Source organism: Pyrus communis, chromosome 9 (assembly GCF_041283825.1).
Source record: "Pyrus communis isolate YQ-2024b chromosome 9, ASM4128382v1, whole genome shotgun sequence".
NCBI classification, from domain to species: domain Eukaryota; kingdom Viridiplantae; phylum Streptophyta; class Magnoliopsida; order Rosales; family Rosaceae; genus Pyrus; species Pyrus communis.
In genome coordinates, this window is record NC_142573.1 from 20,923,746 (window position 1) to 20,950,898 (window position 27,153).

Sequence of the window (27,153 nt, forward strand, 5' to 3'; positions counted from 1 at the left end):
AAGTTGAAACTCTGCAGTGACAACGACAGCGACCCAGACCAATCTGTACGGGAGGTGGATTGTTTGCCCTCCCATTTTCATACTCTCCCCATACCCTCCTGTGATGTGTAATCACGGTTAAGTCACATCAACATTTTATATTAATTTTTTATATAAATAATAAAACAAAAAGTAATAGAAGTATAAAATGTTGACGTGATTTAATAATAACTATACAAACAGAAAGGTACAAGTATGGAAATGAAAACACATAGGATCCACCTCCATCTGTACTTTGCTTTTTTTAACTTTCCCTTCTACCGTACGACGCCCACCAAAATAGTAAACGCTCACCATCCAACTTGGAAACCACCAAAGTAAGAGGCTTACAGAAATAAAATAATCAGAGCCTCAGCCTCCCAATTCAACCACTCTCTCTCTCTCTCTCTCTCTCTATCTCGCTCTCTCTCCCACCTTCCCTCTCCCCCCCCCCTTCCTCTACGACAGAGAGGTTGACGAGGTTTCCGCGCTCGCTTGCTCCTTGATTGTAATCTATCCGGTTCATTTCTGGTGAACAACATGAGACGCTCAGGTTCGTGTTCCATCTTTCCATTTTCTTTTTTAATTTCGCTCAATTGTCGTTGAATTGTTTGGTTTAGATGTTTTGACGGTTGGTTTTGTAGTATTAGTATTGATTGCTTTGTTTCAATTTTAAAGTCTTTAAATTTGTTGAATTTTGTACTTTTTGAACTTATTTATGATCATGGATTTTTGCTGGTATAGATTAGGTTTGATTGGAGCTTCATTCTTTGCATCGAATTGAATTAAATTGGTTTTAGAAAGAGCAGAATTCTGTTGAATTATAGGAATACTGGTAATTTAAATTAAGAAAGTCTAAAGTTTTGTCGAAATCCAAAATCCGAAAGTGGTTTAGTTGAATTAGTGAAAGTATTGGAATATTGTGTTGCATGAAAGGGTTAAAGGTTCTGAATTGTTGAAAAAAATTAGATTATTAACAAGAAAAATCAATGAGTGAACAGAGTAGGCTTAAAGTTTCTGATTTGTGGAAAAGAAATATAAAAATGGATCTGTTTAAAATTTCTTGGTTTTTATCTGAGAACCCTTCTTTGCTCTTTTCTTTTTAACATCTCCATCTTTGCACCCTCCTTTAGTCAAGAAGACGAATATGGAAAAGTTATCGAGCAGCCCGAACTAATTGCCAATATCACATTCTATCAAACGTTTGCATTTTAGACAGGTTTCATCAAATCTTTAGTCTTGTGGCAAAATTTTCCATCTTTTCTTAACCATGATTAACAGTGTTGGAAAAATTAGGGTCTAATTGCTATAATAAATCACATAGAAAATCAAGAAATAATTCATGTAATTATATATCACAATAATGCATGCACATGAGTAACCAATGTTAAATGAACATGATATAATGGATTAGAAAAACCTGAAAATACGGTCGGGGCAAGTGTTGGACACTTTATCCTTAAGACAAGTTTAGGGCAAGTGTTGGACACTTTGTCCTTAAGACAAGTTTACGCCCCACTACAGTGCTCATGGTTGATCGGCGCATGTCTCCCAAGATACAACGACCATGTCCTTGTAATAGTAGCACTCCAAATCATAAGGCTCCATGAACCACGATTGTGTTGAAAACTCTCTCATATGGACTCAATGAGACTCTCTAATATTTAATGCACTCTATGTATGATTATGTAAACAATGAAAAGTTATTTTGTGATTACAGGGGGCTTCCCTATTTATAGAATGTGAGATACCTCTTTGGAAAGCATGTGACTATTCATGAAGAATCAAAAGTTGCAACTCTTCATTTCAGTAGACACATCGCTCCACTTCTAATTTCCATTCAATTAATAAATTTAATATAATAATATTTTTTTATTAAATTTTCCAACAAACAGGGCCCAATGAGAATTGTGGGAAAATAATACTTCAGCGATGGCTTTTTAGTAGTTGGAACACACGGAGGACATCTCAAATAGAGAGGCAAGGTTTCGAACCCCCTTCAGTATTTTCTACACCCCCACTTATGGGGTGCAGATGGGAAGAGAACCACCTAGGGTTCTTGAACGCTCAGTTAGCTGGTTTATGCTACACGTCCTTCAGGAGCTTTGTAAAATTTATCCTACTCAAGTTTTGGATACTCCCTGAACCACACATTACTTAATAAACCTTGCTTTAAGTTGAAATACATTTCGGATTTGGGGCTATCTGGTTTTGTTATTGCAATACTGCAGACATTAGTAGTTGTACAATGTGTTCTTCTAATGCTTTAAATAGTAACCTATTTGAATATTGCTTACACATTTTGTTGAGTTGGCGTTCCATATTATCTGTGCTTTATAACTACTTTAATCTTAATCTGTTCAGCCATTAAAGCAGCTAATAAAGAGTTGGAACGTATTGATGCCGTCTTTATCTCATATGAAAATGCATCTTCTGGTTTGATTGAGTAAGTCTACTGCACAGAAACCTTGTCATAATTTGTGGATTTTGTTATTACTTTTGTTGCAGCTGTTCAAAATGTTATTACATTTTTCCTTGTCACGGATTTAGTGCATTTTCCAGATGGTAGTTGAGAATTTCTTGAGAATATAATTTTGATATCAGAATGAATAAAGTATTGGGGTTTGAACAGTTTGTCATCTCATTAATTTGTAGGGGCATCTTTTAGGGAGTGAATGGAAACGGATGGATCACCATCTTTGTAGTAACATAAGATCATTGTTGGTTATTCCCCTCATGGTGACATCTTATATTTAGGGAAGTGCACCCTTTTTACCTTCTACCTTTGATTTTCAATCTGATGGCCATAAATAAAGAGGGGTGTCTAAGAAGCTAAAAAGGGTGTGTGAAATTCACTTCCCTGTGATTATTATTCAACAGAAAGGGTTGTTATTGAATGACCCAATTCTCCCTGTCCAGAAAATCTGCAGGCACCAATAGAATTGCATTATGTTTTACATGTCTGGGTGTGTTTACTCGAAGAGATTTATATATACATGGAGTCTTTGGCTTCAAAGGGGAATGGAGTCCTATTTTATGAAGCTATAGGAATAAGGAAAATATATACACATTCATGGACATGTGTCCATAAAGACAAATCTATATACTCTATACGAACATATATACACTCAGCTACACATACACACACACACACACACACACACACACACATATACATACACAGATCAAATGACACTCGGGTTAAGTTGTCAAGCTTTACAGTGGTGAATAACCTTTTAAAGGATTACTTTGTTTGGGGGATGTAATATTTTTTTTTTTTTTGGGTCAAATGTAGTTACCGTGTTGATTTTATGCTCCAATAATGCTGACCACAATGTCAAATCCAAAGTCAATTCCATACTTAACCATTTGATCCTCGTTCTATTAGAAGTCGCGTATTTCTTGATATACTTTTCTAGCAAAAATTGAAACTTGATGTCGAACGTTCTTGTATTCATTACTCTAATGAACTATGTATACCAGATAAAGCATCGAAATCATTGTTTTTTTCTTATAGAAGGGAGAAGAAAACTAGTATTATTTTATAGCATTTCAATTAGAATCAAATTGTAATCATATTTGTATCTGTTAACTACATTGGAGAAGTAGCAGAGATGAACAATTATAAAATCAAGAAATGAAGTTTTACAAAGAGAAGAGAAATGTGAGAAAGAAATGAATGAAGCTTTTGTATTAAACTCAATGAACTTACTTTACTATCTGTTTACAATAGCTATATATAGCTGACCAGAGGACTAACTAACTCTTTCAACTAACTATTACATCATCCAATCCTTTACAACTTTTTTGATGAGCTGGTAGTGATATATTCAACAGTACTCCACCTTAATAAAATTTTCCCATGGAGAAGCCGTACTTTTTAAATGTACGCACACCTTTGTTAGGGGAAAGTTTGATGTTCCCTTATGACTTATTAGTTATTTCGTGCTCTTTGAACAGCCCAGAGGGAATCGAACGTCTTTGTTCAGATTTGGAAGTTGACCATACCGATGTAAGGGTCTTGATGCTTGCCTGGTAAGTTCAGTTTGGAGTCATTTGGTCCTCACTTCGATATATCCTTGATTTGAATTGTCAAAGCTAAGGGACTATGTATGATGTATGCCAGGAAAATGAAAGCTGAAAAACAAGGATACTTTACCTTGGTAAGCAGCACTTTCTCATCTGCATATCAAAGTACTTTTAAGTTCTTTTGTTTTTTGTCATGGAATTATCACTTACTCCATTTATCAATGTGTTGTATGGTTCCACAAGTTATTTCATTCATCTAGCATCTAACCTCTACCTTGTTAAATTGTTTTTGATAATTGGATTTTCTCTTAGTTTTGGACCTTCTCACTTTTTTTTTTTTTCAAATGCCATGTGTCATTGTTTACCCCCAAAAAAAGAAAAAAAAGAAAAAAAAAGAACTTTAATGCTTTTGTTTAGGAATTAAAGATGCAAAAAAAAAAAGAAAAAAGAAGTATAATTTCAAATTCATTAATGCCTTGCTTTTTGTGTAAAAATGACACATGGCACTTGTTAAAGTGGAAAGGTCCAAATGTAAAGGTTTGTCGTTGTTTTACATGTTTGGGTGTGTTTACTCGAAGAGATTTATATGTATATACATGGAGTCCTTGGCTTCAAAGGGGAATGGAGTCCTATTTTATGAAGCTATAGGAATAAGGAATAAGGAAAATATATACACATATGAGGACATGTGTCCATAAAGGCAAATCTATATACTCTATACGAACATATATACACTCAGCTACATATACATATATATATATATACACACACAGATCAAATGACACTCGGGTTAAGTTGTCAAGCTTTACAGTAGTGAATAACCTTTTAAAGGATTACTTTGTTCGGGGGATGTAGTCTGTTCTTTTTTTTTTTTTTTTTTTTGTCAAATGTAGTTACCGTGTGGATTTTATACTCCAATAATGCTGACCACAATGTCAAATCCAAAGTCAATTCCATACTTAACCGTTTGATCCTTGTTCTATTAGAAGTCGCATATTTCTTGATATACTTTTCTAGTAAAAATTGAAACTTGATGTGGAACGTTCTTGTATTCATTACTCTAACCGTTCCATTTGTTTCATGACATTGCCAATCTCCTCGTTGATAGGAAGAGTGGCGAGTAGGTCTTAAAGGACTAAGGGTGGACAATGTAAATAAATTAAAGAAGGCACTTCCAGAGCTAGAGAAAGAGGTAGATTTTTAAAATTGCTTTCTTTTACTATGGCAATTTAATTGTTTAACCACATTGTCATGATTGAGGTCACAGAGATTCTGATCCTTTTACCTTTAATTATATTATGAATAGGTCGGGAGGCCATCAAACTTTGTGGATTTCTATTCCTATGCATTCGAATATTGTTTAACAGGTAACAAGCTCAATGTGTCTTTTATGGTTAAATCTTGTAACGTAATTGATTTTTCCTTTTGCTTTTACCTTTTCATATATGTATTAATATCAGCCATCTGTAATTTTCTTTTGTCATTTACAGAGGAGAAACAGAAGAGCATAGATATAGACAGCATATGCGAGTTATTAAATATTGTTTTAGGATCTCAATACCATTCACAGGTTGACTTATTTACTCAGTATCTAAGGGTGAGTAGCTGAAAAATATTGCTATAGTAATGAACTGGTTTTCCGTTTAGTCGGGGAAGTGATTCTTAAATATGCGATTGTTCTAAATCTTTAGTGAAGATGATGGGGATCCTTCTCTCAATTTCTTCATATGTAGTAGTCCAATATCTTGTATCTATTGACATTGGCGTAACTACCACCTTCACCGAAAAGAGCTTTGTTTTCTAAACGCAGATCCAGAATGATTACAAAGTCATAAATATGGATCAATGGATGGGTTTTTACCGGTTTTGCAATGAGGTAATCTTACACGTTGGTCGCTTATTTGAACACCTGCTTTGTTTCTTTTCGTTTTCCTTATTGACTACTATATCGCATGCCTGTCCACATATTCACTAGTAGTCACGTCTTATTTCTTAAATGCTTCTCTGCCTTCATGATATGTTAGCTAACATTTTATCGTTACAATCCTTTGCACAGATAAGTTTTCCAGACCTTAGCAACTACGACCCTGAACTTGCATGGCCTTTGATCCTTGACAATTTTGTTGACTGGATACAAGAAAAGTAGAGCCAGAGCTGATAATTTTCGGTGAATCTGAGCCTCTGCTGTAAACCCTACAATTCTTGGTGAAGCACTCTTCGAATCCTTGTTTTTTTCAGTGAGGTGTTATTTTGGCACCGGCCCTGAATTTTACTGTGATTGGCCTTTTTGCAGGACAGTTAGACACAATCAAATGGTCTCAGGACTTTATTTTTCTTCATTTTATTCTTTTGCAAATATAGGATTTACCTTTGGAAATTGCATGTTTGTGATACGTACATAGTTCCGAAAATATCGTTGAATGTTATAAGCTTATAGCACAGCTTCCATAGTTTATTCTGTTGAATGTCCAACTAATGCTGTAAGTTACTTGAGTTGATCAAGTTGAAGCCATTGAATTATGTTATTTTAGTGTGAAGAGATTTTATCATGAAGGTGTATGATAGAATAAAAGCACTTATGAAACTCGAAATTTCGTTTTATCACTTTTTGATATTATAATACACGACCCTTTTGATAATTTTCAATAAAAAATAATTGATTTCACTAAACGGACAGTAAACACATAATAAAGAGACACTAAAAGATCAATAGACGCGTTTCATTGCCTGCTTAGTGCCCTTTTAGTGACAGAAGTTTGACTTTTGATTGAATTTTTGTAAAATGTTCGACTTTTGACAAAAGTTTTATTTATGTACATTTCTCAACTATTTTTTCAGGAGTGTGGAGAGACTATTAGGTGTATCAGATACAACCATTGATCAACAAAAACACAAATTTGCCTGTACAAATGTTTGATATCTATCAATAGGATCAGAATGGAGTCAAAGACAAGAAAAAATTCAAACTTCGGTGTAAGAGGGCAAACAGTGCCTCCACTTTACACGAAAATTTTCTAATTTGGTCCAACAAGTCCTGAAGTAGTTGTATATTTGTCAACCTCATTGAGTCAAAAGACGGGGAAAAGATGACAATAAGATGAAGAAATTAAAGGAAGAAGGAAAGAGACAGAAGTTTCACTTCGAATACCAAACCAGGAATAGCAAGAGAACCTGAAGGGCATATTGTGGGGCATTCAACTTTCTTTCCTATAGGAAAAGCCACTTTAAACAAAAGCACTTGGGTCCGAAGTTTCTAACCCCAACTCTCCTATGAGAGGGAGCACAATGTTCCTAGTTGTAGGCTTTCTTTATTCCAAAGTGAACCTTCTTCAAGAAAACCAGGCACACCTTTCATATTTTTCGTAAAGTGGTATTTTGAACTACTTTAGTCTATTGCGAAAAGAATTCAAATTCGAGTATAAAAGTGTTAGTATAATGTTCTAACTAACTAACCTAACTCGCATCTACGACCCTTCACTTTCTTTAATCTTCACGAATTTGGTAAATACTTTACTTTCCTAAAGTAACACATACAAACCACAAAAGAACGGAAGCGCAATAATGTGTCGACAATCTGTCGGAGGGTTATTGACATTTATCGTCACGTTTTCGATGAAATCAACTGAGTAAGTTCATTATCAATTCATCATCCTAAGAGCAAAGATGTCCAAGTGGTAGAATTTGCCAAGTCAAGTGAGCCAGGTAGAAGAAAATCACACAAGGCCAACTTAGGAAACCTTGCAGGGGCAGGAAAAGAATCAAAAGATAACAGAAACAAGAACTTGACTTTGCCTCTTATCTTTAAGCAATTTTCTAGAAAATAAATAAACGCTGCTGCAAATTTCAACCGTCAAAAAGATGAAGAAGCAATAATCAAAGGCGAAGAGAGAGGAAGTGGGCGTCTTGTTCTGCTTCTACCCCTGCACAATGTTGTGCCAGAAGGAGAGGATGATGAAGATGAAGGAGAATTAGAAGATATTGCCACATTGTTTGACTGGCTTGTTAACTTGTTCTTATCTCCTTCATCGACCTTATCTTCGATTCTATGAACTTTGGCCAAATTTTTTAATGTCACTGGAAGAACACAATTGCAGAGGAAGCCTGCATATTAAGGAATGATTGGTTACCAATAGTATTAAAAACGTAAAACTTTAAGAAGTAAAATGCAACATTTTCTGAAAAGAATGATTTCAAGACGATCATTTTTTTGAAGAGTGAAGAAAGTTGAGATTCTACCATAAATATAATTGGCTATATGGGGAGTAACCCAGCTTACTTACAAATCCAAGAAAGGTCCCTCCTCCCATCAATGTGCGATTCATTCTCAACACGCCCCTCATGTGTGGCGAATTTTCAAGCCTAACACGTGGACAAAACTAACGGGATGACGTGGAGCACGTCGTGTGGTCATTGGGCTTCACACGTGGGACAACCAGCTATGATACCTTGAAGAAAGTTAGTGTTCCACCATAAAACCAATTGGCAACATGGGGAGTAGCCCACTTAATGTATAAACACATGCAAGATCCCTCCACTCCTTCCATCAATGTGGGAGTGGGATTCATTCTCAACACTAAGTGCATTCTAGCTACTACTACTTCTTAGATGAGCTCCAAGCTCATGTTATCAAAACCTGCCCCTTTGGTTTTATAACTAAAATGTTTGATTCGCATAAACTAAATGAACAAAAGAAAAGAACTTCTTAGTTCTTACCGATTCTAGTAAGCCGATTAACCCAACTTGGAATTGGATTTCCAGTCAATGTGATACATGCATCATTGCAGAAATGGTTGGAGTTCTTGGTGACCAAATTGTAGGCATTTCCTTTGCATTTCGCTGCAAGACCTTCCAACACTGCCCTCACTTCTAAAGGCCCAACAATCGTCTTCCCGATCAGAATCGATTCCTGAATGTTAACCCGTCACACTTTTTCGGTTCTCCTTAAAAAATTCCAGATGTTGGATACTCGTGAGGTCCAAATGCATGCTTCACACCATGCACTGCACAAGTAAATACAATCAAAAACCTCCATAAACATGGAAAAAATACAACAAAATGGAAAAACATTTCAAAAATCATTTAGATCTTGCTGTAACTGGAAACTGAAGTGGAAAATAATTCATGAACCTTCGATTTCTTACCAGAAGTTGGCAAGGAAATTAGCAGTTATTTATCACACTAACAATACAATATTTTCGGATTCAAGGACTTGAATGACTCACATCAATCCTTTATCTTGTATTGCTAAATCATTCAAAACCTTGAACTTTTGTTTTTGAATCAAAATTTAAAAGCACATGGGATGTATGAATATCCACTACCTAATCCAATTGAAGAACATACATCTTAAACTACACATAATCCATGGCCAAAGACACAGCAACCAAAAGGTTAAACCCAACTCTTTTCTGCATTTTCTCATCTGACAAACACAATTATGTATATTTTATCACCAGCCAAACACAAAGTAAAGTTGGTAGAACTAACCTTGTACACCAGAATGGTAAACTCCAAGGCCAAGCCAATAAGCGTAGCCATTAAAAGGTGAGAGATCGTATACATTGAGGTACACAGGCACCGATCCACTGTCCTCCTCCTCCTCCTCAATGGCACTTCTGCACACACTCTTTTTACACAACATTTTCACTCTCCTTTCTTCCTGTTCGCTTCTGCTGCTGCATTCACAGACCAAGAAACATTTGCAGCTGCACAACAACAACATCCTCCAAGAATGCCATTGAATTACAATACAATTTCCGATTTGCTTTTCGGATTCTAAATCTTGGGTTTCCTTCTTTGCTTCCAAAAAATGAGGGGTTTTTAACTAATCTGCTGATTGTTCAAGTGGGAGAGGAAAATTTTGAGAATCTTCTGCTGATGGCTGATGGCTGATGCCTTGATGGTTGATGGGTTCCACAAGTGAAAGTGAGAGGAAGTGCTGCTGCTGCTGCCTCTCTTTGCTGATGGTTGATGGTTAATGAGAAAATGGTTGGTACAGTGTTATATAGATGGCGCGTTTACATATCCGTAATTAGAATCAAAATGTGGACTTGAATTCCGATTACGGACTACTCCAGTGTTTACTAAATCTGGAGGAATTGAAAAAATGGCGGGACCCACAAAAATTTTGGAATTCAATTCCTTCTTTTGGAGGAATTGGACTCTTAAGATCTATGAGGTATTTCAATTCTGTCTGCTGTGGGAATTCGAAATACAAATTTTCTACCACTTATATCCTCACTTTATTTTTAAAATTCTAGCACTACCCTTTGCATTAACACAGAAGATTCATCTGCCGTTGTCCAACGATAATGTTCAGTGCTACTCCTTCCTCTAACACCGCAACCACCCATGCCCAGGGACGCAACCCAAACCCACTACTCCCACTTTCTGCCATATCTCTATGTTTCCGCAGGAAAATTTTGAAATCAAAATGCACTGGGTTATAGAGAGAGAGAGAGAGAGAGAGAGAATAAGAAGAAGAGAATGAGGGAATGAGGGACTTACAATGGAGTTTATTTGCCATCAAATGCTCAAAACTTGAATTATAATGGAATGGATTGAGATAGCAAGAGGTGGCGGTGAGGAGTGGGTTCTTCGGGAAGAGAAAGATAAGATTGGTTTGGGGTTGAGTTATTTTTTATTTAAATAAATATATATTCACTGTTGCAGCATCAGTAGATACGCAAATCATGGTTGCTTACACTATCTTGGCTAGCATTAATACATACTTGATTTAGGACAAGTGCATTTTAGTAATCATACTGGTTTATATTTCGATTCTGCTGAATTAGTAAACAGTTTTATGGAATTCTATTTCGATTTCAGAACATTTAAGTAAACAGTTTCAACAAGAATCCGATTCTGACTTCTCCTCATTCCAACTCCTCCTCAATTCAATTCCTCCTCTTTTCATTACGGTTACGTAAACGCGCTATGGGATTTGTGGAATAATTGGGGTTGGATTTGACTGAAGTTACAAGGGGAAAAGGGTTATCCTTAGTTGGTTACAAATCTAAGCTGGTCTCGATCTCATCCCACCTTTAAAATTTTGAATTGTTTGGGGGAAAGTAACGTACACTCGTTACGGAATATACTGGTTTTTTTTTTTTTCCACTGACTAGTGATGCGTTTAGGGCTGGTTTGGTATTGATATGCTTTAAAAAAAAAATTGTTTCTGTTGTACTGTGAGAATAATAAGTAATTGTGAAATAAAACAGCAGAGTGTTTAGTAAATTTTTTTTGTAAAAGTGCTTTTGGAAAAAAAAAAAAACGGTATTATAATGTTTGGTAAACTTTTATATAAAACAGCTGTAACTGTGTGAAATAACCAAAAATGGTATAATACTAGATGTGCCATTAATTTAATATTCTTAACAAATAAAGGTGAATTAGTAAATTTACTTGCTTGATCTTGATGTACTTTTTTTCAATGCCGAAGCCAGAAATTGACAGGGGGTGGGGCGAAGTTAAAAGAGTGCAAGGTTCAAAAGAATAGCAACAACCAAATCCTTTTATATAGTAACATCTTCCATAATTTATCAATACAAACAAATTACAATTGTTGCCGACAAGGTTTCATATCATGAAAACGCCGCATAATAGGCTAATTATCAATAAAAGCAAATACATATCTCTCAATGTAAACAAGCATGATATCACTCAACCATTGATCTCCCATTTTGTTACGCAATGATGTTTTCATAATCTTTATAGCAGAAAAAGCTCTCTCCACCAAAGCAGTTGCAAACGGTAACACCAAAGCCAATGTAAAAAGCTTATACACTAACATATAGCTTGCACACCTCCTGGTCTTTACCAACTCATTTGCAAGATCACCAATTCCTCTCAATGATGAAAACTCACTGTACATCTTCATATAGTGAATGTAATTGTCAAGTTGAATTGGAAGATTCATGAGGTCCATACAATCAAAATCTTAAGGATAAAGTTGGGCTAGATGAACAATTTTTGCTTTGTCAAAAGATGCAAAATTATTCACCGGACTCAAACATGTCATACAAAGAAGCAATTAGGTGTTTACCTCATTGAAACGATTATTCAATTCCTTTAATTGCATATCAATGACTTGAACATAGAGGTCCACACGATAATAATGGAAGTTTGTGAGTCTTGGAGCTTTACGCCTTGATTTTGTGGGTACAAAACGCAAATCCTCCATGTTAGGAACTACAATATCATGCTCTTGACAAAACTTTTGTACATCATCAAGCAAGTCTCCAAAGTCATCATCTCTCAAGGATTGATTTTAAAAAAGGGGACTGGTTTTCAAAAAGTGAAGGTCTCCTCTGAATAATGGAAGGCACGTTTAAATTTTTTTTTTCTAATCAATTAAAAGAAACAGTGTCGTTTGATTAAGGAGTTTTTTTTTTTTTTTTTTTTTTTTTTTTGTAATACTAAATGAAACGGCATCATTTCATTTTAGGGATTTAAAAAACAATAACATAAGAAACTCAAGCAGAAACCCAAAAACCGATATGCAATGCAAAAATTAATTTCGGCGAGACCAGAGGGGTGCAACCACACTCCTGGGCTTAATTTCTTGCGAGGGGAGAGGTGGCCGCCCCTCCCAGTTCTTCTGTAGCTTCGCCACTCCTCTTTTTCCCTACGATTAGGAGCATTTCTCTTACTGAGTTTTTGCTACCTAACGAGATTTTGACGAGGGACCCACCTTGGGTTGATCATATCCTTGATGACGTCTTGTAGACATTTAATTTGACTTTGCACAACCCTATAAACACATTTCTCTCCCTAATCAGTTAAATATAGATCACAACATAAATATATTATCTTTTTTGTTATTTTTTAATCCTTTTATTAGTATTTTATTATTATTAATTCAGATATTTTCCCCCATTAAAACCCTTTCCACCAAACTCATTAAAAAGGTCCAACTCCCAGAGAGTTCCCCATGAACCTACATCTCTCCACTCTCCTTAAAAACCTCACTGACTTTACCAAAAAAATATGATTTTTTTTGCCCATCAAACCCAGATAACCAAATCTACAACCTCTAGTTCGAAGCCATACCTGCAATCTCTGCCATCGAACTTGAACGAAGCTCGAATCGAATAAAGCCTAAATTGCTTGCTGCTGCACCATGAATCTGAATCTCACAAACCCAGTTCGCATTTTGACAAAGTCCCAGTTGGAGGCGCATGCTTAGATCTAATCTCACAAACCCAGTTGGAGTTGCGGAGGTGCATGCTTGGAGACGACGAGGCGTTAGAGACGAGATTAACAATCTGCTACTCCCAAAGGTCCCGCTACGACCACGTAGTGAGGCGTTTAGTTCACACGAGTCCGAGCAAGGAGATTGGGTCAAAAGGGAAGTCAGGTTCTGTAAGGGTGAGGAAGGCAGGAGAAAGGAGGGCAATGTTGGCAAATTGAAACATTCATTAATGAATTTACTGTTTACCTATGTTTTTCAAAAAAGCTGGTTTTTTGAAGCTGCTTTTTGCAACTTCAGGTTTTTGGCTTTTTTTTTTTTTCATCCTAAACTTTGAAATAAAGCTGGTTTGGGATGTTTACCAAATACTAAAAACTTTTCCAACTTTTTTTTTATACCCATTTTTTTTAAAAGCACTTCAGTACCAAACCAGTACTTATAATCTAGCTATACTATTATTTGTACTATCTTTCTAATAGGAATAGAGTCCGTCAATGCATGTGAGTCTAATCTCTATTACAAAGATGGTACAAGTGATAGTACAACTAAATGGTAAGAATAATATTTTTATATTTCAATTAAAACCTTTTAGGAAAAAGGGAACAATATCATTTTTCTTCGGTTTTGGTTTTGAGAGAAAGGGAGAAAGGTAAATTTGGGGATCCAAAATATTTGCTTATGGGGCTTTCCATCTAGACAAAAGAGAGAAGGGTAAATTTGTCCAATTGCTAGTCATGTTCCTCGTCAAAAGCAAAAGTCCAATTTTTAATAATGGGTTACAAATTTCTTTTTTTTTTTTTTTTTTTTTTGAAAGTCTACATGTGTCACTAGTTGAGGCTTTGGCTCTAATTTTAGTTTAAGAAAAAAAGGGTGCATAAATCACCCGCCAAATTTTATTACTTTATGTATTCATAACAAAGCACCATGTTATGTTATGCAGTCGCAAGTTATATTCGACAGGATAATACTTGCATCCCTCCATGTGAGGGATGCACATATCCTCCATTTACGAATAACGCATCTTGATTGTACAAATTAACAATAGGAACAGTTTAATTGATTAATCTTCATTTAAAGGTTACTCTTACAAAAAGCATTCGAATGGGGATTGTTTTATCATCCAGACGTATCAAATAAATGGACGGTTCATCGTGAATATATTACTTGGTACTTATACTGTCGATTTGTTATATACATTTGAAGAACTAGAAGATTTCCAATTGAAATGATTTTTTGTAGGGGTGATCTTTAAATGAAGATTAAGAAATTGAAAATTTCAATCATTGCCTTTATTCGGTCAGATACGTTATTCATGAATGGAGGAACATGTGAATCCCCGCGTTGGGGGATGCATGTATTATTGTTTTCGACATATATATGGGATATGTAATGCTAATAAATAGTTATTTTCAGCTTTCAAATTAACCACTCATAATGTATTTGGACGAGGGACATAAACTAAGGTAACCTACAAATAATCAATTTGGAAATGGTACCTTCAAAGTTCTTTGTTCAGAGTATTTGTAGTAAGTATTTGAGTACTTCATTAGTCATACTTTAGCAGTGCCCCTATCCAAACATAGCAAAAGTTATACACAGTTCGAAATAATAAATACTTGAGATTTTAGAGTGTAAAGAATGCATGTGTTAAGTGAATTTTTCACCTTGTTTCATTTTGTTTTCTGAACTTTTATTTTTATTTTGAATCCTCTATACTTTCAATTCATTTCAATATTCCCTCCATTGTTAATTCTATTACAAATTTTCTATTAATTCCACTACGTGCAATACGAATGATCAACTTTTAACGGCATATACATGAACAAAATGTTACATTCACCAAGAAAATTAGTACAAAAGACAAGGGGCCATTTGCACGAACTAAAAGTTTAGAGGGAGTTCAGAGTCATATTGCAAGTTCATAGAGGAAAATGGAACAAAACTTGCAATTCATGAGCTATCTTAGTTTTCATTTTTGTGCTATAGACAGAGGGAATGTATGTGGGATAATGGAGGAATGAAAAAGAGTGATGAAATAGGATGATGGGAAAATGTTAAGAGGAATGTTTATGGAATAATACAAAAATGAAAATTGAAAACACTTCAATCTCGTTTGATAACCAACTTATTTTTTATTTTTTGTTTTCACTTTTTCTGCTAGTTATAAAGATGTAATTGTTGGAACCCAAAATTTTTCACTAGAAAGCCCAATCATTATATATTCATAACAGACCAAGCTTAAATTAGGCGTAGAGTGCAACATGACAGGTTAGAAAATTCACAATCATGCCATACCAATAAAATAATAATTTATAACTTGGACATTCGAAAAATCACACTAAGCTCATGCAATATCACGTTTATTCATTATTTCAAGCTATATCAAACAAGCTTATAATATTAATACATAAACATTTACAGCCCGAATCACACCAAACCCCGACACGCTTCAGTGGCCCTAGCCACATAACATAGCTTACCGAGTGACTTATGGTGTGAACCGTTATGAAAGTCCATTAGTCTTGTACGGAATTAAAGTTTGTGAAAATTTTAGGCTGCTATGGAGCACTAAAATCCAAGCCCACAACTTTAATCTCATGTAGGAAGTCTGTAAGAGATAATTCCTTACCTTTTCCTTACAAACCAATTAAAACACTTCAAACGTTTCCCCAAAAAAAAAAAAAAAAAAAAAAAAAAAAAAAAAAAAAAAAAAATTAAAACACTTCAAACATAACCAGATTTAAAACCTAGTTCGCTAGATTCATGCATTGACAATACTCAACCTTGAGCCGCACAACTCGTTTTAACATGCATGAAGAACCCTACCATTTGAAGCTCACGCAAGAAACCAAGGAAGAAAATGCGGGAGCGTAGCCAAAAAATGGAGCTCTGCCATGGGATTTAGTGTAGGAAAGGAGGGATTCTGGGTAGAACCTTCAGCTGAGCCTTCACAGTTTGGTTCATGACAATGAAATTCAATTGAAGTGGTCCACAAATTTGTCAACCATAAATTATTTTGGTCCTCATGTGAAAAATTTGTCAATATTCACGTTCAATTGTCACATGACCAACCACGTAACCATCATTTTAAGAGTATTTTTGTCAAACCAACTCATCTACTTAACAAGGATATTGACATATTTTTTCATTGAAGGACAAAGTGATTTACAGTGGACAAATTGAGAGGGTACTTCTATTGATTTTCATTGTCAGAAATCAAAGTGAGAAGTTATGTCAATCTCACGTATATTTTAGCCAAAAAGATGAAAATGAATAAAGAGAGATTTATGCATGTCGTTTGTGGATTAATCATGAAACAATTGTATCATATTTTATTGTTAAATAAGTGGAAGTGATTCCACATTTCTTTTCACCTTTACACACTTCTATTTATTTCTAAGTATTAAATTAAATAGATCAAAAGAGAATAATAGTGTATTTGTCTTGATAATTTAGGAAAAATGATAAGACCACACTATTTTTCTCTCTTTACACACCTCTTGTTTAATCTTGTCTATTGTTTCCGTTTAATTTATTCAATCTAACAATTAGAAATAAAAAACAGAAAAGAGCTAGACTTTTTATTATTAAGGTGAAGTTCCCCTCAAATACTTCGTAGCCTATCACATAACATTTTACTTATGGTAAGAACCTTTCATATTATAATCATTCTATAAAAATCATATATGCAAAAAATCAACTAAAACTAAGATTAATCGGTTTTATTAAGTAGATAGACGGTTCATAATGCTTTTACAAATCTCTCCATCTTTTTTTATATAATTCGATGATTAAACAATCTAAATTTTAATTGATTTTTTGTAGGGATGATTTTTACTTAATAATTTATAATATGAACAATTTTAATTACAAATACAAAATTCTATACATAAGCTACGAAATATCTTAAGAAGGAGTTTCTCCTCAATCCTTAAGGAGTCAATTCTTCCTCTAAAATAACACCGCTGTCCAGAACATGACAATAATTGGGCTGGACTTTTACAAAACGGCCGTACCAAAGACAGTAAGCCCTAAAACTGGTTGAAATGAGGACCTACCTTAAACCCTAAAAACCTCTGAAACTGCAAACTATTCCAAACTCTCCTTTCATGGCGCGCCCAATCCGATCCCTGAGAAAATCCTTTCCTTTTTCTTCATCTTCCAAAATTCTATTCAGAAAACACCCACTTTGCATTTGGCACATGAAAAACAAGTCTCTCTCATAAGCCCTTCGCTCCAACCACCGCAATGCCGACGAACTTACATCTCCGAAATGCGCAAATCGGCCTTCGAAGGCAACATTCTCAGACTCCTCCGCAATGAAATCCAGTACGAGCTTGATCACTCTCCTGCCACTCAGGTACCTACTTGTGAAAGGAATGTCGTTAGGATTTGTTCGGTTGCTGAGAAACCGAGGCAAAAGAAAAAATTTTGGAACTGTGTATGGGTCTTAGGGTTTGTTTCGAGAATTGGGTTGTTGGGAAATTTAGTTTATGTGGTGTGTGATGGGGGAATTTTATCAACCTGACAAATTCAAAAGCATTCATCTGTTTTGGGGCAAAAATGGTTACTTGTTAAGAAAATGGCACAATCCAAAAACACAAATGAAATGTATTCCAAAGTCTGTTAACTTTTCCTTTCGAATAGGTTTCCGGATACTGAAAGTTGCATGGGGGAGTCAATTCAATTGGTGTCTGGTAAAATCTTATAAAATATAATGACAAGTTTTCGTTAATTGTGAATTGCAATCCTCAACGTGAAATCATAGATTGTATTCAAGATGTTGTTATTTCTTCCTGAGATAATAGATCATGGGGTTAAGAGGCAATATCCTTCCCTCCAAGGACCGTACTAGATTCGACAATCACAAGTTTATGGTTAGTGCTTAGTTTTTGGAATTAGGAGTTTAAGTTCTCTTAAATAATCTCTAGAAAAAAATTCCTGATTCCTTCTGCTTTTCAGCAAGTTACAAAATTCAAGTCGTTTACAGTTGACAACCAGCCTGGTGAGCAATGGATAAGCTTGAAGAGAAACTTTGGAGAGAAAGAGGACATTAAGATTGAAGCCACCATGTTTGATGGATCTGTTCCTGCTCCAAATTCCAAAGGTGTTGCTGGCCTTGGAAAAGATGTGCAGCTTCACATTACAATTTGTGTTAATATCTTCAAGAAGGAAGGCGGCAATGTGTTGGAGATCATGTGTTCAGCTTGGCCAGATAGTATAGAGATCAACAAGCTTTCCATCCGAAAACCTGAGAAGGTGCCAGCTCAGCCTTATGTGGGTCCTGAGTTCAAGTATGACATTCTATTTAATCTCCTATTTATCTATTACTATCTGAGGAACATTAGTAACATAAAAAACTGTTAGAGGTTGAGACAAATTCTTGGATTCATCTGAATTTTGTGGAACTCTTTTGTGTCTTGTCCCTTTTCTCCCGTCTTTTGTTTTTGTTTGTGGTTGTCGTTCTTTTTCCTTTTGTATATTTTTTTCTATATTTATAGAGTATAGAGTCTGAAAGCTGACTTATACTTGGGTTTCAAAATATTTTCTTCTGCTTGCTAAATATTACTTTTTATTTGTTTTTGTGGTTCGTTTACAGGGAACTTGATGATGAGTTGCAAGACTCACTTTATGAATTCTTGGAAGCGAGGAGTATGAACAATGATTTTGCCATTTTCTTGCACGAATACATGAAGAACTGAGTTCATTAGATGGATGAGAACCGTGAAATCATTTATTGAAAAGAAAGTAGAGTGATTGATTGTGCAACATTTTGAATGACCTTAATTTATCAATCCTATTTGCGTTGAGTAATGAAATTTCAACCTGGTTGCAATATTGGCTTTGCACATGATATTAGGTCATCCAAAAAAGTAGAAGAGCCTTCTAGTGGTGGCATATGCCAGCTGTTTAGGTTCTAAAATTTGTTAAAACTGTCTTTCCTCAATTAACTCCAAGATCCATGCCTTAACATCTAAAGCTTTACTTGTCGGTCTCTGTTGTGAGGTTCTTCACCATGGTTTCTCAGTCCTACCATGTTTTGGGTAGATCTACTTAGGTTCCGTAAAACATAAAGTCATAAAGTTGGGATCAAGCTATTTTTATAACTTTGGGGAGGTTATTACTTAATAGAGGTGTAGTTAAAAAATATTATTTATTGACTTATTTGTTCTTAATGAAAGTTGTGTTTACTAAATAGGATTCTTGAGGATGACTATGGATACCAAAGTTTCGAAGCTGTAAACATGATTGAGAAGTTAGAAACATTTTAGCTTCAACAAGAAGGTTCCATGTTGACGAAATATTATGTACCCGCAAGTTCAAAGACGTGATATCAACTAAAAAAACTTAAAAAGCATTGTCCCAAACAACTTTAGAGAAATATTTTAGTTCTATCTTAAACTTTTATTTGTGATATTGCATATAATTTGTACTCATTGACAGTTATTATTATGTGGACGTGTGTTTTCTTAAGTTGGGACCTAGAAAAGTTATAACTTATTACAATGTGGAGTTTATTCCTATACGTAACTAGTCCCAAGCTAGGACTATAATTTTTTTTATGAGTTTAAGGAGGTTATTTCTTTATAGAATATTACTTTAGGGAGGTTATACTGTAGTAGATTTTCGTTATGTGACCTTCCAGCAATTTTCGAATCCCTTGAAAGATTTGTGATATTTCGATAGTTTCTGTCAGCTAGACAGCTGCTTGCAGCATTGTGACACTACTTGCTGCTGATTATGCATTGAGACTAACAGGATAAAGTATACACATGCCATATGGCTAAGAATTATTGGTTCTTTGATGATGAGATTTCTGGAGCAAAAGAACCATCTTTATTAGTTAGAATTTAGTAGCAAAGTGTATTGTGCTCGTACCATGACAGATTTTGCTATTTCTTTGATTGAAATATAATTTCTTTAAATTAAGCGGAAAGTTTGCATTTACTCTCCTGTGACTTTCTGTCTGGTTTTGTCATTATATTCATCCACTCGATCACTTAACACATTACACGACTTTTGCTCTAGCTTCTTTCTGACTAGCTTTTGCCATCTTTTCTTTTCTTAGACACTAATTTCATGTTGCAAATGTGCTTCTGCTACAAGTAAAAGCAATTATTCAATTTTGTTGTAGCTCCATAAAATTTGAACATTCAGTTTGAGATAAGATACGATCTTGGAAAGTGGAAACGAGCTGTTGCAGGTCGCAGTCATATTCAAGAATATTGGTGACGTGTAGATGGATTATGCTCCTGGATCATGCTGCTTGCTGATGTTGTGGCCAGAATTCCATTCTCACAGAACGTCTGCATCCACTCTTTCCAGTCATCTCAACAAGTATCAATGTAACGTCTGCGTCATTTCCCTTCTCTTTTTAGTCTTAACCATATATTCTTCTTTTCTGCATAATTGATATCGGAACTGAAGTTCATAGAGTAATGTTTGTTTTTAGATTCATAGTATGAACTAAATTGCAATCAAGTTGAAATTATGGATGTCTTCGTACGTTAATATCTCGAACTTGTGGTCCTGGCTTTATGAAAGATGCTCTATAGTAGTAAGTACTCTTAGTGAACTTCACAATCCACTACAATATGCTTCACCATTGCTAGACAGACATACCAATGGTGTGCATTGGTCAAACTCTGGATAAGATGAAAGTCCTATCCTCTTTAGTTTTGAGCAACATGCATCAGTTCAAAATCTGATGTCATGTTATTTTGGGTATCTTTTCTGGTCTACATCATACTTTCTCACCTCTAACTCCTGAATTAGCTTGAACTATAATTCGTTCCATCGGATTCGTTCCATCTTCCGAATAGTAGTCTTATGTTCTTAACCAGAATGAAGATGCTACTGATTACGACACTTCAAGGCACGAGCACCGTAGGAAATGAGGATTGTAGTGCCGTGGTCCACTAGAGTGTCGTACTAGTCTCTTAAATTTCGATGTCCCTTGCTAGTTTCGTCTGTCGATTTATTGATCTTAATTTCAAACATCATTTTGAAGTTTGATTTTCAGAGACTGGTTATTCAACTTTTAGTTGTTTGAAGTGGTTTTTGTGTAGAAACTCTGTCATTTGGAAGATTGTAAACATTGTTGAGAAAAACAATCGATTCAAAAACTAAATTGTGGAGACAAATGGTTCATATGATTATCTCTTTTTAAGTTTACCATGTAGACTTTGAAATCATAGGTAATTACAAGCCTAGGCTTAGCCAAGCTGGTTAGAGGAATGTGCTCATCCTTCTGCACTTGAGTTCGAATTTCCCACCCTGTAGTTCAGACTAATTTAATGTAGAATATCGCTTTTATAAAAAATAATTGAAATCAGAGGTAATTATATTTTCAAATTTGCACCAACTTTTGCTTGACCTTGTGATGGTGATTCTACAACAGAGTATTTACTTTTCATGGTTCTGTACAGCCTGCATAGCAGCAGTTTAATCCTAATGGAGAAAGATTTAATTTACAAATTTTATGGTTGAGGATCCTCTCAGGATCCTCTTTGTGAGAATTACAGTATATCGTGCGGTCAGCTTTCACTAGATACCGTTTGTGTTTAATTTTAAATAAAAAAATTTAAAATAATTTCTAGCTGTATGATGTACGATGAACGAATAGGATGTGAGAAACCTTAAGATTTTCACAAAAAGAATTCGGATGGGATGCAAATCCAAATTTGATTTGTTGTAGAGTTATTTTGTACACAAATTGTAGTGAGAGCACAATTTTCAATAATTTCAAGAAGGCGATAGAAAGAGAAATATGCGCATATATGATTCTTAAACTGGGATCGATGATGGTTTTGTATTATCCCTCTCTCTTTTCATTGAATAGGACAAACTTGACTTATACCCCTACTAATCAAGTTTTAAACCAATAATATTCAAATCTTATAACGACAAGTAATCTCTTCCTTAATTATGATAAGATCCTAATGGAGAAAGACTTATTTTTTGGTTTAATTTTTTCACCTAACCTCAGCAACATGAAAGCTCCACATTCATATGCATTCTCTTTTTCCAACTTTGTTCTTGTTAAGTGTTTCTTAATTTGGAGGCAAAATGAAAGCTTTTCAATATTTTAATGCCCAAATGATTAAAGAATGAGGCATTTTAACACAACTATATGGACACCCCAACTGATTTGCAGCAAATGGCAGAAACCCAAACTTATACTTTCATTTGTATCCCATGATGACCAAAACACCCTTTTTCGTTTTGTACACACTTCTTTTTAATCTTGTTCGTGAATTCCGTTTGAAATATTTAATCTGATGACAAGAAATAAAAAAGACCGTATCGGAGAAGAAAAAGTATGTATTGTGATTGATTCGTTTTGTGCATTCTCCTTCCACCTTCTTCCTTCACCGTTCACATTATTTATGTCGTAGGATGATCAAATATGTTGATTATGTAGGTAAAATCTGTCGAGAATCAATTATTGTAGAAGTTCATCCACACTAAATTTTTCTTATTTTACAACTGATTTGGTTGATTTCTTATATAGAGATGATCTTTAATGGATTTACCTGAAAGATAGATAGTTTAGAACATTAAACTGCAATATGTGGTGAGAGCATAATGAGAGAAGAGACCTAGCATAGCGAACTTTACATTTCATTTTCGAAAGCTATGTGACATCTTGTCTTCCTATCAAAACCCTTTGTTAATCAGAGATTTCAATGACAGTTAACTGTCACAGTGAACAAATTTCAATTACTATTACATGTTAATTCTAGGATAATCATGGTGTATTATGACTAATATGATATAGTAAACATCAAATAGATCTGGACCCACAAATTAGAAGGGGCCTAATTATGGAAGAGAATTTGTATACAAGAAATCAAGGCAATCAACATTTACCGACAATATATATATATATATATATATATATATATATATATATATTTTAACAAACGATAATATTTACATTAACAAGGTAGGGGAGTGGGCTAAGCCTTACAATGGTTTGTCATAATAATGTGGTTCAACTTTGTCTTTGATGATAATCGAATCTAAGACATCTCACTATTAGACCGTAATACTAAGTAGGAGATTTTCCGAAAATTTAATATTGAGGAAAAAAAATTGATGGGGATAGGAAGGGTAGCTATTAGATGGGGTGATTAATCATTATTGTGTGTCTTTCACATGGCTTGTTACATTACACCTACCCCTTTGATCCCAATAGCAATGGCAATAGAGATTGTCTATTACTTCAACTGCAGGTGGGTCAAAAACCATGTCATTTAAACCATCATGTCAAATTAATAGTAGAGGAAATGACAATTACAAGATTCCAAAATGTTGCACGTTTTGTGGACCTTACGGACAATAGTTTAAGATAGACATATGACATAACATCAAAAAATCAAATACTAATACATATGACAACATCAAAAAATCAAATACTAAGTATACTTTTTATAACAAAAGATAGAGCTAGTGTGTTAAATAGTTAGTTGTTAAGAGAGAGAAAACTAACCCACACCATAATACATAAACATAATTACTTTCCTATCACTGCGTTAAAGCGACATCTTCAAGTATTAAATAGAATTGAGAGTAGATAAGTTGATTAGAGTACACTCAAGTACTCAAGTTTCATTGCATTATAGTTTATGTTGCATGAATATAGCTCTAGTGCTTAGGAGTATTTGTCTAGCATGCTACTTTTGTGTTCTATTGTTTCTTACTAGATGCCAATAGTAGAGAAGAAAATATAAAAAAAGTACTAGCTACAGTACATTCATTTACTTAATTCATTATTTAACGATTAAATACAAAAAAAAAAAAAAAAAAAAAAAAAAAAAAATTGAAATGCATGTGCCGCCGCAAAGTTCCAAATGTTCTATAACTACGTAATTTTTGGAGCATTAATTTGCACTCACTCCCTTTTCAATTCCTGCATTTAGCACTTCTCTGTAAACAGATGTAAAATTTATGCAAACGCTTTTTTATTTTTAATTTTTTTACGAACGATAGCGTTAATGGATTAAATAGTGCATAGGCATGATTTTTACTACTGTGATAAAACATTATTTACAAGTATTAAGTAGATTGATTAGAGGAGGACACTTGTGTACTCAAGTTTCGTTATATATATTATAGTTTATATAGCTATAGTTCATGCATTTACTTAATACATTCATCATTTATCGGTCAGGTATGCCAAAAAAAAAAAAAAAAAAAATCATATACCGTACCTAAGTCCCAAATTTTTTTTTTTTTGTATAACAATAGGAATTTTAGGAGCATTAATTTGCAGTTAATCCCTTTTCAAGTCCTGCATTTAGCACTTCTCTTTAAAACTAAAAGAGAAAACTGAACGAGTAAAATTCCTTAACGGATAAACTGAAGTACTGAGAACCCAATTAAAAGAAAAGCAATTTTCTGGCGTTAAATGGGGGAATTAAATTCCCAAATTAAGTAGCAAGGTTAGTCCTTGAGTTATTGGTACACATCACCCTTCTAACTTAAATTTCTAGGTTCTCTAGTTGCATTCAGTCTTTATTTTGTGGGAGAAAGTCGTGACGATCTTGAATTAAAGAAAAAAAAAAAAAAACAACAACAACATATGGAATTGGGATATTCAAAGCCAAGAATTTCAAAACTTCTCTGAAAATGTCAACTATACCTAAAAGAAATGTGTACAAAAGTTGCAACACATACATGAAACTCAAAGGGCGAGGAAGCCTGAAACTGATCAGTTAAAAGGGATGGCTTTAAATTTAAAAAAGAAATTTAAAAAAAAAAGAAGAGAAAAAGATAAATTGAGAAAGTGTTTAGAGCTTGAGGGACAAGTCAAGCTTCTGCAACTCATCTTGTTTAGCATTAAAATGGCCAGCAGCCATATTACTCCACCACAACCCTCCAATTCCTTCCGCCGCTGGACAAAACTTCTGACCATTAGTACTATAGGAAAACCTTCCAACGCCACCACTCGATGGTGAGGAGGAGGAACTTACGCCGCCCTGCACATGAAAAACATTGTCGGGTGGAACAAGCCGCCCGATCGCATGTTGATGATCAATAGGCCGTCTAAACCACCCATAGTTACCATTATTATTCCCACCAAAGGTGTTTGATTGGTAACAAGGCTTGTGAATTGTGGAATGCACTTGAATACCAAGTGACCTATTATTGAAGGAGCCATGCAAAGGGAGAGAAGCCATGCTGGAGAATCTGTGTGAAGAGAGTAAACTTGGAAGCCTCATCAAGGCATCTTCTGCTGCTGCAGTACAATTACTCTTGTTCCCTTTTTTGGCAAGTGTTCTTTCTCTCTTATGAGCATTTTGGTGCCCTCCGAGCGCTTGTGAACTGTAAAATTTTCTCTGGCAATAATTGCAGGAGAAAACCCTTGGCTCGAAATCAGTAGTAGCAGTAGTAGTAGCACCTATGGGATTGGAAGTCTCTGATGAAGAGTTTCCTGATGTGTTGTTTGAATCAAAACAGTTGATGAGGCTGAGTTCCGGCTTCGACCCATGATCAGATTCCTTGTTTGAGAGGCTTAGATCCAATGCAAGATTACGGATTTGATCTTGAGGGTGTCCTTGGTGATGATCTTGTACAGATGGTTGCTTTTCTGCACTTGGGGTTTCCATATTTGAGCCTTTGAGTAGGTTTGGTGGTAGTGGTGCCTCTGAGGGTGGGAAAATGCTTGAGTTTTCAGAGAGGGATGGATCAGATGCATGGGGCTTCATGAGGAAAAGATGTGAGAATTTTCTCCTTCAGGGGTGATGGGATTTGAGGAGTCTAATATTATGGAGAAGAATATATTTTGATATGATAGTAATAAATGCGGTGTCCTACTCCTATGTATAGAAGGATAGACCACTGTTTTACAGTTAAAAGGTCTCAATATAGCAAGACTTAAGGAATAAGAAAGTACTATTGAGAGAGAGAGGGTCGTCTAAAGTACTGTGATTGAAACTAATGAGAAACATCCATGTAGCTCTTTTTTCTTGCATGTAACCCCCTCTAATAAATGTTTCCATTTACTTTTTGTTTGTCTAATTTCCACTCTTGTCTCATTAACATTTCTTGTTTTTAGGGGTTTAACCTTTTCTAGGTATACACTATGCACTCATGGATATAACTTATGGTAGACTAGAGATCCAACAAGTAATCTTTTTTAGTTTCCTGAATTATGCAAGAGCAGATTCGATGATTTATTAGTTCTATAAAATTCAATGTACATTAAAAATGAAAATGAACTGATTCACTGTTCATAAGCACAATTTAGTTCAAATTTTTCCCCGCTTATTTTATTTTATTGTATTTCTGCCACAAACGAAAATGGCCCTTGGAATCACACTCACATGTCACTACGGATCCGCCTTTTCGTTCCTGCTCCATTTCCATTCCAACATAAAATCTCCTTCTTACCAGTAAAATGCAATTGATATATGTGGTTGCAAAAATTTGCCACCCTCTGCCTTGGCGAATTTGTACTTGCAAAACAAACAAATACCTTTGACCAAAGACCAAACCCACATGTGCCCACAAGGGAGGGGGTTTGGCCAATGGATCTCTGATGCCTAAGTCAGTTTTTTTTTTTTAATAGAGAGAGAGAGCTTAAGGCTTGATTATGTAGCTAAAGCTTACTAGAAATTGGTGGAGTATGTGGTATTTATAGAGCTAGGGCTGCCACATGTGTAGGGTTTGCCTTAACATGTATCGACGTCCGATTGGCCAAGGTGAGTCATCCATTGGACGGATGAGAAAGAATTATTCTGAAGACATTATTTTATAAACAATATCTTAGGACTATCTAGTAATATCCTTGATTGTGATTCCTTTCTTGATGGAGTTGACCTTCATTAGGAAGCATAAAGATAAGATTTATTGATTAATCATATTGTTAATACCTTTGACTTTCCTCCTTGTCATGGGCATGAGAACTT

The 27,153-nt window shown here is 34.9% G+C and overlaps 3 protein-coding genes and 1 pseudogene across 7 annotated transcripts; 2 read left to right on the forward strand and 2 right to left on the reverse strand.

The window, feature by feature from the left end:
- Positions 1–231: 231 nt before the first annotated feature.
- On the forward strand, positions 232–6,596 carry LOC137740244 (uncharacterized). Of its 3 annotated transcripts, none has more exons than XR_011069149.2 (10): positions 232–571; positions 2,383–2,464; positions 3,979–4,053; positions 4,145–4,181; positions 5,156–5,239; positions 5,354–5,414; positions 5,538–5,644; positions 5,858–5,923; positions 6,104–6,252; positions 6,341–6,596. XR_011069149.2 is itself a non-coding variant. In XM_068480093.2 (9 exons), the coding sequence occupies exons 1-9, from the start codon at positions 559–561 to the stop codon at positions 6,191–6,193; spliced, it is 615 nt and encodes a 204-aa protein (XP_068336194.2). In that variant the 5' UTR covers positions 232–558; the 3' UTR covers positions 6,194–6,596. The 3 variants fall into 3 exon arrangements, 1 of the variants encoding a protein (XP_068336194.2); XR_011069150.2 differs by having other exon boundaries at positions 6,346–6,596; XM_068480093.2 differs by having other exon boundaries at positions 6,104–6,596.
- A 1,057-nt stretch (positions 6,597–7,653) lies between these two features.
- Positions 7,654–10,036, reverse strand: LOC137740668 (deSI-like protein At4g17486; annotated as a pseudogene). The gene is made up of 3 exons (XR_015966816.1): positions 9,535–10,036; positions 8,761–9,047; positions 7,654–8,148 (listed from the first exon to the last, which is right to left on the reverse strand). The product of XR_015966816.1 is annotated as a deSI-like protein At4g17486 (transcript).
- Positions 10,037–17,264: 7,228 nt separating this feature from the next.
- Positions 17,265–20,174, forward strand: LOC137741001 (uncharacterized protein At2g39795, mitochondrial). Of its 2 annotated transcripts, XM_088699489.1 has the most exons (4): positions 17,265–17,597; positions 18,046–18,114; positions 18,200–18,531; positions 18,837–20,174. In XM_088699489.1, exons 1-4 carry the CDS (start codon positions 17,511–17,513, stop codon positions 18,937–18,939), a joined length of 591 nt encoding a protein of 196 aa, XP_088555615.1. In that variant the 5' UTR covers positions 17,265–17,510; the 3' UTR covers positions 18,940–20,174. The 2 variants fall into 2 exon arrangements, with proteins under 2 accessions (XP_088555615.1, XP_068336911.2); XM_068480810.2 differs by lacking the exon at positions 18,046–18,114 and having other exon boundaries at positions 17,266–17,597; positions 18,218–18,531.
- A 4,658-nt stretch (positions 20,175–24,832) lies between these two features.
- On the reverse strand, positions 24,833–26,017 carry LOC137738919 (zinc finger protein 1-like). The gene has a single exon (XM_068478388.2). It carries the CDS (start codon positions 25,948–25,950, stop codon positions 25,033–25,035), a length of 918 nt encoding a protein of 305 aa, XP_068334489.2. The 5' UTR covers positions 25,951–26,017; the 3' UTR covers positions 24,833–25,032.
- Between the last annotated feature and the right edge of the window lie 1,136 nt (positions 26,018–27,153).

Excerpts from the sequence above, each read along its gene's own strand:
- LOC137740244 (XM_068480093.2), top strand. Across the intron at positions 2,465-3,978 it reads GCATCTTCTGGTTTGATTGA|CCCAGAGGGAATCGAACGTC; the intron begins GTAAGTCTACTG and ends CTCTTTGAACAG. Across the intron at positions 5,924-6,103 it reads TTTACCGGTTTTGCAATGAG|ATAAGTTTTCCAGACCTTAG; the intron begins GTAATCTTACAC and ends TCCTTTGCACAG.
- LOC137741001 (XM_088699489.1), top strand. The coding sequence starts at position 17,511 with ATGCGCAAATCGGCCTTCGAAGGCAACATTCTCAGACTCCTCCGCAAT. Across the intron at positions 17,598-18,045 it reads ATCACTCTCCTGCCACTCAG|ATCATGGGGTTAAGAGGCAA; the intron begins GTACCTACTTGT and ends CTGAGATAATAG. Across the intron at positions 18,115-18,199 it reads TCGACAATCACAAGTTTATG|CAAGTTACAAAATTCAAGTC; the intron begins GTTAGTGCTTAG and ends TCTGCTTTTCAG.
- LOC137738919 (XM_068478388.2), bottom strand. The coding sequence starts at position 25,950 with ATGAAGCCCCATGCATCTGATCCATCCCTCTCTGAAAACTCAAGCATT.